Source organism: Epinephelus fuscoguttatus, linkage group LG13 (genome assembly GCF_011397635.1).
Source record: "Epinephelus fuscoguttatus linkage group LG13, E.fuscoguttatus.final_Chr_v1".
NCBI lineage: Eukaryota > Metazoa > Chordata > Actinopteri > Perciformes > Serranidae > Epinephelus > Epinephelus fuscoguttatus.
The window spans coordinates 26,421,657-26,436,759 of record NC_064764.1 but is presented as its reverse complement, the minus strand read 5'-3'; the positions used below and the strand labels follow the sequence as shown (position 1 = coordinate 26,436,759).

At 42.7% G+C, this 15,103-nt stretch overlaps 1 protein-coding gene across 3 annotated transcripts in view; it reads right to left on the bottom strand.

Moving 5' to 3' along the window:
• The window catches only part of col4a2 (collagen, type IV, alpha 2), a 93,025-nt gene that overhangs the window by 9,438 nt on the left and 68,484 nt on the right, over positions 1-15,103 (bottom strand). For 2 of the 3 annotated variants that reach the window (XM_049594735.1, XM_049594734.1), the window contains 30 exons: positions 15,007-15,078; positions 14,848-14,892; positions 14,696-14,752; positions 14,568-14,603; positions 14,431-14,475; positions 13,026-13,080; positions 12,445-12,558; positions 11,133-11,282; positions 10,927-10,998; positions 10,601-10,752; positions 9,777-9,849; positions 9,397-9,503; positions 9,075-9,258; positions 8,655-8,699; positions 8,287-8,361; positions 8,096-8,194; positions 6,586-6,807; positions 6,268-6,429; positions 6,005-6,175; positions 5,709-5,852; positions 5,483-5,608; positions 5,206-5,387; positions 4,610-4,673; positions 4,429-4,503; positions 4,211-4,318; positions 3,992-4,099; positions 3,823-3,894; positions 3,109-3,234; positions 2,831-2,947; positions 1,401-1,562 (listed from right to left, as the gene is read on the bottom strand). In XM_049594735.1, coding sequence (XP_049450692.1) covers positions 1,401-1,562; positions 2,831-2,947; positions 3,109-3,234; positions 3,823-3,894; positions 3,992-4,099; positions 4,211-4,318; positions 4,429-4,503; positions 4,610-4,673; positions 5,206-5,387; positions 5,483-5,608; positions 5,709-5,852; positions 6,005-6,175; positions 6,268-6,429; positions 6,586-6,807; positions 8,096-8,194; positions 8,287-8,361; positions 8,655-8,699; positions 9,075-9,258; positions 9,397-9,503; positions 9,777-9,849; positions 10,601-10,752; positions 10,927-10,998; positions 11,133-11,282; positions 12,445-12,558; positions 13,026-13,080; positions 14,431-14,475; positions 14,568-14,603; positions 14,696-14,752; positions 14,848-14,892; positions 15,007-15,078 — 3,220 coding nt within the window. The remainder of the gene's footprint in view (positions 1-1,400; positions 1,563-2,830; positions 2,948-3,108; positions 3,235-3,822; positions 3,895-3,991; positions 4,100-4,210; positions 4,319-4,428; positions 4,504-4,609; positions 4,674-5,205; positions 5,388-5,482; positions 5,609-5,708; positions 5,853-6,004; positions 6,176-6,267; positions 6,430-6,585; positions 6,808-8,095; positions 8,195-8,286; positions 8,362-8,654; positions 8,700-9,074; positions 9,259-9,396; positions 9,504-9,776; positions 9,850-10,600; positions 10,753-10,926; positions 10,999-11,132; positions 11,283-12,444; positions 12,559-13,025; positions 13,081-14,430; positions 14,476-14,567; positions 14,604-14,695; positions 14,753-14,847; positions 14,893-15,006; positions 15,079-15,103) is intronic. The other variant, XM_049594736.1, reaches the window with a different exon arrangement.

The window sequence follows — 15,103 nt, the reverse complement described above, 5'->3', positions numbered from 1 at the left end:
TGTTCATATTATCAAGTTACAGACAGGTGCATTCAAGGGAAGCTTTGGTATTTTTCCTCCTGCATCCTATTTCCATGTTTTCCAGTCTGAGTCGAATGGAGACAACAACATTTGGATTTGTTCCAGTGTTAAGAGAGAGCGCTGCAATCTCTCAGTCTGGAGTTCAGTAGTCAAACATTGTCTATAAAATGTGTGTAAATCAATCCTTTGGTCGATAAATTGAATCATAATACAGTCTAATAATGGCAGGAGGGGAAATATTGGTGTCCATTACTGGATGGTGGAAGTGGTTTATCCAAGGAGAGGGTAGTAAATTTGTGTGTGTAGCGAGTAAATTTGTGTGTGTAGCGAGGAAAATGATGTAAATGTGAGACTTTAAGTGGCAGTCCCAGCACATTTAGTGCCCTTGGTGAGCCTCGCCCCCCCCACCCCTCATTTGCTGCAGTTCAACCCTCAAAGTACTGCACGTTCATTACCAAAATGCAGATAAATGACCTAGCTAACAAAAAATATAATATATAAAAAATTTTTTTGAAATCATTCAGTTCCTCATTACAAAACATCATCAAAAAAATAGCCAAAAGTCTTTTTACTGTTTGTGATACATCATAATTCCCTCTCTAATATCTATTTGATAGTGCTGTGAAAAGAATTTTTTCCTTCAAACAGCTGTATTTATTCAAGTTTCTCCCAAAAAGCTACATTTTACTAGTTGACATGGAACACATCATGATAATATTATAATTACCTTCACCCAGTACTAACTTTTTTCTGAATAGAGCTTGAACGCTTCACAGCGTAAATCAATGCAACCTCTGTGAGCTGTTGGTTGCAACCACTGACTGCTTAGAGGTAACAATAATGAGCTCTCCTCCTGCCAAACTCATGTTCTTTCTCTCCACATTCACTCCTCTCTGTAGTGTCATGGTCGTTGAATGGGCACCAGAGAGCTTTTGTCATTTTGACATGATAACGATACAGCGTGTTTCAGGATTCACATGACATCACATAACTTGTCCATCTCCCCCAAACAGCAGGTAAAGTGTAACGATCTGAATAGGGGGGCCAGGGGGTGGCAGGTACCCAGAAAAAAAGTCCTATCTATTATTTAGTAGGCTTTGCTGTGTAGTTATGTTGCTGTGGCCTTTGGTAAGATTTCAAAATAACAGAAGTTATAGTATTAGTAAAAAATAGGGACAGATTAACATTTTGATTTTTTTCTTCCCCCACTTGTGGCGCCCCCTATGGATGTCAGCGCCCTTAGCATTCCCTTACGCCACGAGCTAGCACTAGAGACTCTTTTTTTTTTTTTAAACAGGAATAGTAATTTAAAAAAATCCACTCAACACAAGCTGCTGTTAACGGCTTCTCCTTGACGTGATTCAAAACTTCATGCTTACCTTTCTTCCCAGAAACACCGTTTGGCCCCCTGTATCCGAATGGACCTTGATCCCCATTGAATCCTTTCCTACCAGCGACTCCAGGATACCCATTAAATCCTGGTACACCCTTTTCTCCAGGGAGGGCATCCACACCAGGGAATCCTCTGGGTCCAGGGAAACCTGAGAAACGAATTATTTAGGGTTAATGAACATAGTTAGGTGAGAAAAAAAACTCCCCAGCATCAAAACCAGTCTGGAGTGTCTAGTTCTAGTTCAGCTCAGTTATTGAATCACTTAAGCAATTCATTTTCGACATAGATGTACCTTCACAATAACAGCTATCTTACTTTAATATGACTCGTGGCTTCCCTTGAACTTAGGTCTTTTGACTTGAAAATACTTCATGTCTTCCCCCAAAAACGGAATTTTTTAAAAAGTGAGCCAATTCAGTTCATTTCCCTCATTTCAAGAGTTAGAAAACCTACAGTTACTAGAATGCACTGCTCTGCAACAGCTCAAAAAGACACTCCTGCAGGTGGGTGACATAATGTAAGCTTGTCCGTTTTGACACAGGAAACAATATGGCAGCTGGCTGTTAGCAAACGATCTCAAATAACAGTTAAAGGTTAAGCTAAAATATGTTTCTGGGAATATTTGAGACAAGATATAGGCAACACAGTGGCAGAATCTTGGTTTATATTTGATCAGTACTTCTAAATTTTACAGTTTATTGCAGTTTGGTCCGAGATTGAGATTTGCTCCTGTGGTGGGCATACGAAAATATGGAAGTACAATCTGTAGTTTGTGCAAGAGCGCTTAAGCCAGCAAAAATCTGCCGGCGGATGACGGATTTGAGCCGAGAGATGAGCAGGGAGATCTGGGTGCTGGTAATATGAAAGGAAGTTTATAATAGTTAAGTTACTACACATATTGCCGGTTTTCAACCAGCTTTATGTCATAAAAAAGTAATAAAACAAAACATAATTCATACGAGATGAAAGTGCAATGTCAGCACTGTTTTTTACGATTGCGTTCAGTCGTACATGTTTTAACAAACATTCTTTTAACAAATAAAAGGAATAAATTCATGGAGTCTGCCATGTTGTTTCTACAGTAGCCTGGAACTAATTAAATTAAACACTGGGTCTAAATTGGACTATTAGCGTTTTTGCATCGGCCACTTTGGCTCTCCTACATGCTCTGCACACAGTTGAACACCAGGCAGACGGAGATGTACAGTTGATCCTCACCACTAGATGCCAGTAAGTTGTATACACTGGACCTTAAATCACTAACTTGATCAACTGAATGAAATTTAATTGCTGTTGAGCCACCAATCAAAACTCCTATTGACAGACAACACAATACATGGTTAGTTATGAGACACAAGCTGTGTCCAAAATCACTGCTTATTTACTACTGACATTTTATCTGCAATATCCTCTCACCTTGGTTCCCTTTAGGCCCTGTGAAGCCAGGATCCCCACTTAATCCTGGTTTGTCAGGGGTCCCACTTGGTCCTACAGGGCCACGGAATCCAGGCGGTCCAGGTCGACCATGGTCACCTGAGCATTAAAAAAAACGGATTGTTTCAAGTTTTAAAATGGTAATACCCGTATAAAGAAACACTCCATGTGTTTCTGTGCATCACTGGTTCTTTTACTAAGAGCTCAGCAGGTTTCTGAGATGACTGGTGCCCTGTTAATGCAAAAGAGTAGTTTCTAACCTTCAGGTCCCTGGAAGCCTTTCAAACCGACTGTGCCAGGAAAACCTGGCTGGTTGTTGGGGTCACCGTCCTCTCCCCTCTGTCCTTTAGGTCCCGGCTCTCCAGCTGGTCCAGTGACATCGAAACCTGATAGAAAAATGAACAAGAAACACGTCTCATTCCTGAGGTCTTTACATAACAGAGAAACTAACGCATGGTTTCTATTCACTAACATAGGATGTAGTGAAGAACTCAGAAATATACCATGAGTGACTTAAGTCCTACAAGTATTTGTCTATAACACAATCCATGTCTTAATAACCAACAATCAAAGTTGAAAAAAAAAAAAACAGATTTAGATATAATTTCTCAAAGTTCCCCTTCACTAAAAATGTATTTTCCTTCTTGTTTCTATGGTTGAATGTTTGAGCTTCCCTGTGCAGAGTTTGATGCTAGAATGCATCTGCTAAAGAGGAAGGTTTCTACATGCTTTCAGGGGTGGGGTTACAAGCATGATTTGTGACATCACAAATCGTTTGGAAGCCATTAAGTTTGTGAACCTAAAAAGACCTAAAAGATCTCATTAGTCACAGGAAACACTGATTGAGAGAATAAATTTTTAGGACCTTTAAGCTGTATGAACATAACATCTGAGTCTTAACTTGTAACATTGCTGGTATTTTCTAGTCATGACATGTGTACAGAAAGATTGTTTTTATGAATCTGGTTGAATACCTGGTGTTCCCGTGTTGCCCTTTTGTCCTTTCAGTCCATGTAATCCATAAAGACCTTTCAGGCCGGGGAAACCTGCACACATTTTGCATAGATCAGATGGAGGATCATGGTGGAAACAAGTATGACATTTAAAGAGAAAGAAAGAGAGTACACTGTTCTGATTATTTACCTTTGTTTCCAGGGAAGCCAGGAATACCTGGATGTCCGTCTTTTCCAGGAAATCCAGGAAAGCCTTTTTGACCCTGGGTACCGGGTGTCCCCTTCTGCCCATCAGGGCCTGTGGGGGGAAAAAGTGTTGCTCACAAGATGGAATTCTGCTGCAATATACGGTATGAATTTTAAAATAACACAACATACTTTAATAAAGAAGTCAACAGGAGTCTTCTACCTGTGAATCCTGATATTCCTGGATCACCTGACTCTCCCTTTCTCCCTTCAATCCCATCAAAACCAGGTGTACCCCTTTCTCCTGTTGGGCCAATGAATCCTTTCAGGCCTGTAAAGGAAGGAGATATTAAACATCTCATGTCAGCCAAGATCAAGCCCCTGATTGTTAAGCGATCAACAGACAAGGAGAAATAAAGCTGATTGATCAACAGTTTGTACCTGGTTCTCCTGGTAAACCTTCCTCTCCTCTCAATCCGGTGGCTCCTGGAAGGTCTATGCGTTGGCCTCCCTCACCTGAAATCGAAATTCACTATCACCTAAAATATTTTCACTAACTCACTTTATAATTTGTATCTACTGTAGATGTCTATCTGTCTGGAGTTGAAAATTGAGGATGTACCTTTGGGGCCCTTCCTTCCTTTGTCTCCTGATGCACCATAGGCACCAGGACTGCCTTTAATTCCCTGAAAAGTGACAAATGAGATGTATTGAAACTGATTTGTAGCTACAAAACAACTAACATTACACATACAATGGCTTAGTGATATTAAAAAAACACATTACAACAAGGATCAACTGATTAAATCATAAAAAGTCATAAAATCATAGAATTGTAAAACCATAAATCACAAAATCCACTGAATGGATACGTTTTAAGCTTTCTTTTATAAATATTTAGCAATCCGGCTTCCCTGATATATAGGTAGCATGTTCCATAGCTTTGGGGCGTAATTGACAAAGGCCGCTTCCCCGATTTTCCCCGAAACCAGCAGCAGATGATCATAGTGCTCTTGCAGGCAAACAACATCTTGCGTTAACAAGAGAGTTAGCAATGTAGCTTGGTCCCAGCCCATGTAGGGCTTTGTAGACAAGGAGGAGGAGCTTAAAATCAATTCTATATGTAACAGGAAGTCAGTGCAGAACTGAACTACATATGTAAAATTGATGGAGTGGCTCTATGATTTATAATAATTAGTTTAGTATGGCTCTGCTCACCCTGTTGCCTGACATTCCCTCAAAACCAGCAATTCCTCGATTTCCTGTGAGGCCTGGCATTCCTTTTATTCCCTGAAGCCCCTCTGCACCAGGATCTCCATGGACACCTTTCACAGGGCTGGGGTCTCCAGGAAGACCATGTCTTCCCTCCAAGCCCGGCACACCAGGCATACCCTTATTCCCTGTGGAACAGAGCGGGATGTGGGAATGTGAGGAAGTGAGGTATAAGAGGAGGTGAGAAAGAAAGAGTGACTGATGTCAGATTATAGCTGCACACCTCTTGGTCCGGTGAAACCTTGATTTCCATAATTCCCATAGTCTCCCTTGGCTCCCTTCATGTCAATAATCATGTGGTGGGGTATGTAAGGCTTCTCCCCAGGTAGTCCTCTATCACCACGATCACCTGGCAGACAGAGATGGTAGGTTAAAGAATTTATGTGGTGGTTAAAACATAACACAACACCACTGGGATCCAAACATGTTTTAGAACAGAGCAGTCTCACCTTTCTCTCCGTTTCGACCAGTCACTCCTTTTAGGCCAGCTTGGCCTGGCAGTCCAGGTTCTCCACCAGACCCGCTGAAGCCCTTTGCACCTTGATTACCCCTGTTCCCCTCAAAACCTGACATGCCTGGAGACCCTTTGTATCCTGGGAAAGAGGGGGGGCATCAGATGTCACCAATAAAACAAACTTATCTGACTAAAACTGCTTGAATTGTGGATGAATTACATAGTTTTGATATTATTTGATGTTTAAGTTCACTTATTAAAATTATCTAAGTAAATATCCAAGGAACAGACCCTTCATTCCTCCAAGTCCTGGACGTCCATCTACACCTGTCTGTCCTGGTTCACCTGATGGGCCGTAATCTCCAGTGGGACCAACACTACCGTACAGTCCTGGGACACCTTTTAATCCTATTGGACCTGGAGGACCTGGGTCTCCTTCAACTCCCCTCTCCCCAGTTAAACCTGGTGAGCAGGATGGTAGAAGGAACAGGGACTTCACACATGAACAAAAACATTCCTGAGCAAGAGTGTTTCAGTGTGTTTGTTCGTCTAACCTGGCTGTCCAATACCACCACGAGGCCCAGGTGGTCCCGCTTGGCCAGGATCACCAGGGAAGCCATACTTGCCCGCTGGCCCAGGCCATCCTTCCTCCCCTCGCAGGCCAAGAGGGCCACTCTCACCCTTGAAGCCGATCATACCAGGCATGCCCGGCATCCCTGGAAGAATGGAAGAATGAGAATATTAGATAATAGCTTAGTATTTTAAGCGTTGCCACAAATAATTAAAGTACAACCAACAGGGCAAAGAAAGACTATGGGACAGGTAGGTTAAATAATAATGTAAATTCGTGTCACGGTGAGTATATGGCTAACCTGGATAGCCTTGATCGCCTGGATCTCCAGTCTGGCCTTTATTCCCTTGAAGCCCAGGCAGCCCTATGTCACCAGGGGGTCCAGGCGATGCTCCCAAGATCTCTCCATGAAAACCTTTTTGACCTTGCGGCCCATGCCGGCCAGGCAGACCAGTAACACCAGGGCCTCCTACTGAACCTTTAGCGCCAGGAAATCCCAAGTCTCCACGGGGGCCGGCAAAACCTGTGTTGGAGGAACCATAAATGTTAATAACGGACTAGAATCACTGCCTCCTGGTTGTATGCTTCCGTGAACCAGTCAGGTTGCAGTTTACATCCGCATCTGTCCAGACTCATATGTAGCCACGACAGTTGACAATGCTTCAATTACGGATGTTGCATATTCTGAAACATGGATGCTTCACACACATCTTCAACCTGGCAGCACAGAGGATCTATAGAGTGCTACAGGGATGACGTTTGTCGTAGGCTGACACAGAAGTTAGCATCACCATGGTTCCCTCGTCAAAAGGCCAGTGGATTATTGCAGAAAATAAGCTCTGTGGCAAACAAAAGTTTATGATATTCACATGTTTTGTTCAGCAAGATAATCTGCACAAATGAACACCACTTTTATGACTTTATGCCTAAATGCAATCGGCAGAGTTAAAAGGCTAACGCTGGGCTAGAGACAAGCTACACCACAGTCACATGATTCAACATTGCCCCCATGTTTGGCAACGTTAACGTTAACAATTAAAGTGTTTGGCGTGATGACGTTTTGTCGTCTCATTAGGCACTTCTTCATAAAAGCTTCAAAATTCATGAGTGGGGTATTTACTGACATATTTTATGCTGTAGAACAAAAAGTGACAGTATCTTAAGCTGGTGTTAACCACAGACCTTATTTCAGGCCTCGCTTTTCTTTGTAGTAATCTCATTTTGTATTCTATATTGCCTGTCTTGACCAGGACAGTCTTGAAAAGAGATATTTAATCTCAAAAGGTTTTTTCTGGTTAAATAAAGGTTAAATAAAATAATAAATTAATAAAAGAAAAACTCTTTCCCGGATTTTAGGATTCATTCCTGGAGCACAGTTTCAAGATGGACACTCAAAATTAGTGTCACCATTTCAGATCCTGACCAAATGTCTCCCCCTCTGTTCCTGGGTTACGACTCAAACAAAAATTTTGCGGAACATTATGATGTCACAGTGAAGCTGACCTATGACCAGATAAATTCTGGAGTTACGGCCAAAAACATGTTTTGTGGGGTCACAGTGATCTTGACATTTGAACTTTGATCATCAAATTCTAGTTAGTTTGTTGTTGAGTCCAAGTGAATGTCTGTGCCAAATTTGAAGCAATTCTCTCAAGGCCTTTTTGAGATATCGAGTTCACGAGAATGGGACGGACGGACAACCTAAAAACATATTGCCCCCTGCCATCACTGTCACCGGCATGGAGGCATAAAAAGATCAGATGTGATCAACCCTATCCAACTACTGCCCAATAAGTCCTCTCTCTCTTTACCTGGTGGTCCAGGACGACCGCCTATCCCCTGATCTCCTGTTTCTCCTTTCTCTCCGACTGCTCCATATGGACCCTGTGGTCCCTTTAAGCCCGCAGGACCTGTTGGTTAAAGAATATAAACAAGGCATCAAACAGGATTCAAAGCAGGCACCCTGCGGGCAACATTCAGCAGTAGTTTGTTGTTAGGTTACCTGGGACACCTGGCAATCCAGGGGGTCCTGGAGATCCAGGCAGCCCAGGAGGTCCTGGTACAGCATCACAAGGACCTGAGAGGAAATAAACAGTCTTTAGGGCAACATCATGGTTGTGTGTAAACGTTTAAACTGTTTAGGGGGAAATGACTATTTGGATGCAAGTGATTTTTATCTCTTGCCCAGCGTGGATTGATTTTGACAACATGACATCATCATTACACTAATTGGTATCTCCGTACCCAAAGTTTCAAATGGCAAACCAATTAAAAACTATCATGCACACAAGTCAAATAATCCAGAGGCAAAAGCAAAACAGAGTTGTTACAGAGGGAGCAATAAGGTCAAAACGTTGCTATACCAGCTACCTGTTACATCCACCTGTCCTCCACTTCCTGTCGGACTACAGCCGCCTTTCAGTTGCAAATGAGAGAGAAGGAAAGAGAGAGAGGCATTCGGAACAAGAGTTATTCAAAAGCACAAGCATTATCTCAAACAAGCTTTGCTGCAGCTGGTTTGAGGGATGCAGTCCCCGCATCAAGGTCACAACAAGAGGCAAAGAAAGAAAAGTAAATAAAATGGCAAAAATATACTTATCATGCTTCCTCCTTCCTTTTTGCTTTTAATCACAAGCCATTAATGTTCATTCCAGTTTCACTGCTTTTGCATTTTAAGACAGGCGAGGTAAAATGAAATACTTAGTATAGAGAGAGACTGTCACATCTCTGTAAAGTTAAAAGCACTGAAAAAGAATTATGCAACATCATACTGAGTCAGCCGCCTCTCACCTGGGCTGCCAGGTGTTCCTGGAACTCCATCATAGCCTGCGTGGCCGTCGTCACCAGGTAAACCACGCTGGCCCTTGACGCCCCCAAGGACTTCACCATCAATTCCACGTAGCCCGGGTTCACCGGGACGACCACGCTGACCTGGGTAACCTTTGTCTCCGGGTTCTCCTCTGGGACCTTCTCCCTGTTGACATCAACCAGTACAGTCATTATACTGACGGACACATTTTGTCATGAGAGGAAATGAAAAGGAAAAATCACTTTAGATGAAACCCTAAGTCAGAAGAGTGTTTACAATATGACACTTATGTGGCGGACTTACTGGAAGACCTCGGCTCCCAGGGGGACCGGGCAAACCATTTCGTCCAGGAGCACCTGGCGCACCTGACCCACCATCTCGTCCGTGATCACCTTGGTCTCCAGGATATCCTGCAGTGATCATGCACACAAGCAGAGGGGTCATTGTCTGTTTTCTGTAACTCTGAGGCGTCATTACAGAAACATCCTATCTCTAAAATCTAGGCTGCCCCTTAAAAGTCAGAGAGATTTGAATCATCAGTCTTGAACCCCTCAGTCGACTGACATTGCTTCAAAACGAGCAGCTGTCTTTTTTTGTTTGCTAGTCAGTGTGCTGTGCAGCATAACACATAATGAGGTCCCTGTTGCTGATCTGAATGAGATGAAGTAACAGGCACACCGCACCTTTCTGTGAGGCCGCTCTCGCTGCCCCTTTACGACCTTTTGGGCCTGGCGCACCGCTGATGCCAGGAGGTCCCTGTGAGATGATACAGAAAAGTGTGAGAAAACAGAGAAGAGGTAAAAAATACACTTGCCAACCCGCCCTATTTTCCTGAGAGTCTCCTGTTTGTCATTGCCCTCTCATGGTTACATCCCAGGGTCACAATTCTCCTGTATTTCTAATGATTTTCACACCTTTTTTCCTTTTCGTCAACCTGTCTCTGGCACCGCACAGACTGTACAACTCTGAAGTCTACTGTTTCAAGCTGGAGAATAATACAGCTACACCAAATGTTATTCTGGCAAGCATGTCACGCAGAGGAGAGCAGTTTGCACTTCGTCCTCCACAAAGACAGAGAGACAAATGAAAAATATTAAGAGAAAGAAAAGCAGATTTCCGATGTCTTGGAAAGAATTTGTTTCACATGTTAGGTTTTTAAGGAAAGGGGCATTTTGTAAAGCTGATTTTTCCGTCAAGCACAGGGGTCAAACAGTGCGATGAAATGAACCAATGACAACTATTATTATTATCCCAGAGATTCACACAAGTTCACGCCAGAGGGGCAAATTATTCTGGATTCTTTCCTGAGAATTAAAAGTACAATTTAAAGTATTTAAAATAAAAATGCTGTGCAGTGTACTTATTATTTTGTTATTTTCACGCATGCAGAAACAAAGCCTCCGACACGCCCACCCTCCACCCATCTTTGGTGTCAAAATCCTCCCTGTTGGCAAGTATGGATTACAATGAACAAAGGAATGAATGAAGATGACTTGGTTATTCTTACAGGGAATCCGTCGACTCCGCGGGGACCTGTGTCTCCTTCATCACCCTCCTGACCAAACTCACCGGTCATCCCAGCATCACCTTGCTTACCAGCAGGGCCAGGTAGCCCCGGTAAAGAGTGCATGATGGTGCATTCACACAGTCCATGGTCACCTAAACACAGCATAGTACCCACAGGTCAGCAACACAGTGTGAGTTTATTGGGAATTGAACGGTTTATTTTGTTAAAGGAAATTAAATGAAGGCGTAAGCACTTCAGAAACTTTTTTGTAACTTCCTGTGTTAACCAATAATCCATCTTTAGCATGAACAGTGTGACTACAGCACCTTTTATTCCTTTATAGCCTGCATTGCCGGGCCTTCCTCTCCCACCAGGCGCCCCTTTAAAGAACTCAGCCCCTGGTGACAAATGGAAATAAAGACACATAGAAACACAGTGAAGGCACTGACACAAACTGATAAACAAGAAAACAAAGGAGGATCCTCATTATGAAAGTTTGAATGCTCAGTCTTTCACTGACTGACTGACTCACATGTTCCCTTGGGTCCTGGAGGCCCCATAGACCCTGGGCGCCCGTTGGTGCCTGGGGGTCCTGCAATGTCAGCAGGGCGTCCTGGTTCCCCAGGCTGGCCCTTCTCTCCCGGCTCCCCCTTGAAACCAAATGGCCCGAAGAAATCCCACACTGACAGACACAAAACAAAAACAAGAGAAAACATTATTTAAGTTTTTGACTGCTCAGTTTATCGAACATATCTTGGACAGCGACGTATAACAATTCCTGAGAACACCTGCTGACGTAGCTATGTTGTGACCATGGTATAATGGGTGTAGAAGCATGACGAAAGATTTTTACTTTCCACTAAACTCTTTACCCCATAACACTGAATATTTACTTGATATTATACTGTACATTATGTATTTAAGTTGACCATTTCTAGGGCTGCCCCCTAATAGTTGTTCAAATGTTAGTCGACCAGAAAGGTCATTAGTCAGCAAGATTTCATTAGTTGCTTAGTCGCAGAAAAAAAAAAAAAAATTAAAAATGTGAAACTCTATTAGGGGCTGCGTCTTGTCAAAATAAATCCAAACCTATATGACTGGACCATGTGGGAATTTAATTTGAAAGGTCAAACACAGGAAGTGGAAGTTAATTTCCAGGGCTGGTACCTGCGGTTATTCCACAGGCTAGTTAATCACATGTCGGGCAGGAAATCCAAAGTGTGGGATCATTTTGAGAAGGTGAAGGACGAACCCAAGGTGATATGTAAACTCATCTTCATTGGTCGACTACAAACATGACGTATCATCTGAAACATGGAAGTAGCTACATGCCCATTAGCCCACAGCGTCATTAACAGGCGGCTCGCTCAGTGTGTGACGTGCACTTGTAGATAAAATATAGGCCTATATTAATGAAGGTTCATTAGTACGGTTTTGTATTTCTCTGTAATGTAGCACAGTGTTAACAATGTTACTGATACTATTCTTTCTCACACCTTCAACTCAAACCATTGTGTTGCCACGCCCAAAATATATCATTTAATAATTAAATTAATATGGTAAACATGTAGGTGACTAAAGGACTAATGGCCCTAAATGATGACTATTAGTGGACTAGGAAAATTCTCAGTTGGGGGCAGCCCTAATAACTTTATTAATGTCTCTTCTGTTGCATGTCTGTCCGTCCTGTAAGAGGGATTCCTCAACTGTTCTTTTTCTTTAGTTTAATATTAGAGAGAGGCAAGAGTCTGAAAATCTAGACTGTGTAATTCCATGACTGTGTGAACGCTGCACTTGTATGCTGTATGTGGATGAGTGTCTTAACAAAGCTTCAGTTTACAGACCTTGTTGCTGTGTGTCATAGGCGGATTGTCCTGGGGGTCCTTGGAAGCCTTGGTCTCCAACCGGGCCCCTCTCTCCCTGTGGACCCTGCTCACCAGGAGGACCGGGAGGACCACCTTAGCAGAGCCAAAGCATCATTAAAAGAGACAATGATTAGCATCTTATGCTCATTACTCTTCTGACACAGCCTGTAACTCCTTTAATCCATTCTTATGCAGCTCTGCCATAGACTGTATATGGAGGCTTATACATCTGCTGTAATAATAATACTGATCGTTGCGTTAGTTTAATACTTCTGGATTACAAACTCTTTTCTTCTTCTTTCGTTCCCACATGTATCACTAGTGTCTGAAAATAAATGTGACAGTAAATGACTCCTACATGTAAACTAAACCTTTATCTTGACCTCCTGACCTTTTGCTCTGACTGTGCAGTCTGTTAAAGTTTAGTAACACCACAGATTTCCTCACAGAGTTTCACTTCATGTGAGCAAAAATTACACGATTGCATGCCATCAGCCCGTAGGTTTCATCTTCAAACTCTCTCATCTCCTTGACTGTTTCTTGGGTACTGATCAGCTCACCTGACCAAGGCAATGATCCTGATGAAATCAGTTCTCCCGCTTCACCTCTGACCCCCTGAAACACAAACCTTGTGTCAGTCTTTCAGTTCTCAGTGGCTGCAGTTTCACTTGTCATTACAGTAAATGAGATCACACGCTGTTTGTGTACACGTGGGTTGACAATGACTGTGACACTATTCTGAGTCTGTCTCATCTCTTATTCTCCTTTTAATTTCTGGTGTGGTTCCCTTCACTCGGTTATCTCTTACAGCGCCATATGGCTGGAATAACACTCACAAGGGTTAAATGAGATTTTTAAAATCAATCAAATGCTGTTGTGTGTGTTGAACAGTCCATCAGGTTTTGTTCCAGTGTCTGGGTGCAAACACATATAATCAGTCCTCTCTTTAAACAGATATCTGCATATGTTTCCAGAATCTGAAAGCAAGGGGACAAGATTTTGGTATCAGAAGTGTCCTGGTTTCAGTTTGTCGTCCAAGGAGTATTGATCAATCATGTCTGAGTGGTCCATAAACAGTCTGTGTGAAGAGGTGGAATACACTGGCAGAAATGCGGAGTCTCTACATCGGATCTCCTGAAGTATTGGTTGTTGCCCCATACCCCTTCCCACCAACGTAGAACAAGTTCTGTTTCATTTCCTGCACCTAATTTTAAACCGTTTTGACCATTTCTACCAAACGTTATTTGGTTCAGAACCCAAAAGTCTTGCACATCTTTGCATGTCTTCTTTTATACATTCCATTTTAACTTTTCAAGACACCGGGACAATTTTACACGCCTTCATCTCTTCACTGCAACAGCCTCTTTTCTTGCCTGAATCAAAAATCTACCAATCGACTCCAGACTGTTCAGAATTCAGCTGCCAGGAGATGTGATGACATCACTCCAGTTTCAGCCTCTTTACACTGGCTCCCAGTATGTTTCAGAATAGATTTTAAGATTTTACTGATTAGGCTCTTCATGGTCTATCTCACAGCTGCATCTCCGACCTCTTAGTGCCGTACACGCCAGGACGTACTTTGAGGTCCTCGGGCAGCAGAGGTCTTTTATCTGTTCCAGAGGCCTGACTGGAAACTACAGGGGACAGAGCATTTGCTTTTAGGGCCCCGAGACTCTGGAACAGCCTGCCAGAGGAAATCAGGTCGGCCGAGTCAGTGATGTCCCTTCTTAAAACATACCTTTAATGGAGAGCCTTTCCTGATTTTACCTGAGTTTTAAGATCATTCAGATTGTCTTTTATTTCCTCAGTTCTTCTTTTAAAAGTTGTTGTTTTCATGTCTTGTTTGTTTTTAATTACTGACATATAAAGCACTTTGTAACTGTTACGTTCAAGGTTCAAAGAATCCAAAATGGAAATGGACATAGCTAATTTGGTACCAGAGGCTTATTATCAGTGCATTCTCACCTTAGGACCATCTCTGCCTTTTGGTCCTGGGTCACCGAAATCCCCCTGAAAGAGTCGTCATTGACAAGTCAAAAAATTTAATTCAATTTGCTTATACAATAATGATGCAATATCTCTCATTTCCCACACAAACATACCTTCGGTCCAGGACGTCCATCTGCACCAGGTTCACCCTGTAACAGCACAAACAGCACATGACATGAACTTCACACACAGACAGAGGTCAGTCTCTGGCTGAAATGTGTAGGAGAGTTTCTGCGCTCACCCGGTTTCCAGGGAATCCTATCACACCTGCTTCTCCTTTGCCACCCTCAAGAAAACCCTAAGAAAAGGTGATGAGAGGAGTTGACATGCTGAGGTGCTGATGTTAATATGTGTCTGTGTATGTGTACATAACATGTGTATGATCGTTCATACCGGATCTCCTATTTCTCCTTTCAGACCTTTCTCTCCACGAGGTCCCTAAAATAATGACAGAGGAAGATCTTATCGTATCTTATCCTATTGTATTTCATATTTTAGAACCATCTGTACACACTACAGCAGGCCAATGAATGAATATGAACGTGTACAGACTGTGGGTCCGTAGGGGGGCAGAATCTGCTGATGAGTAGAGTTTCCTGGTGGCCCTTGCGGTCCGATGTCCCCCTGTGATGAAAGTAGGAAGTGCAAC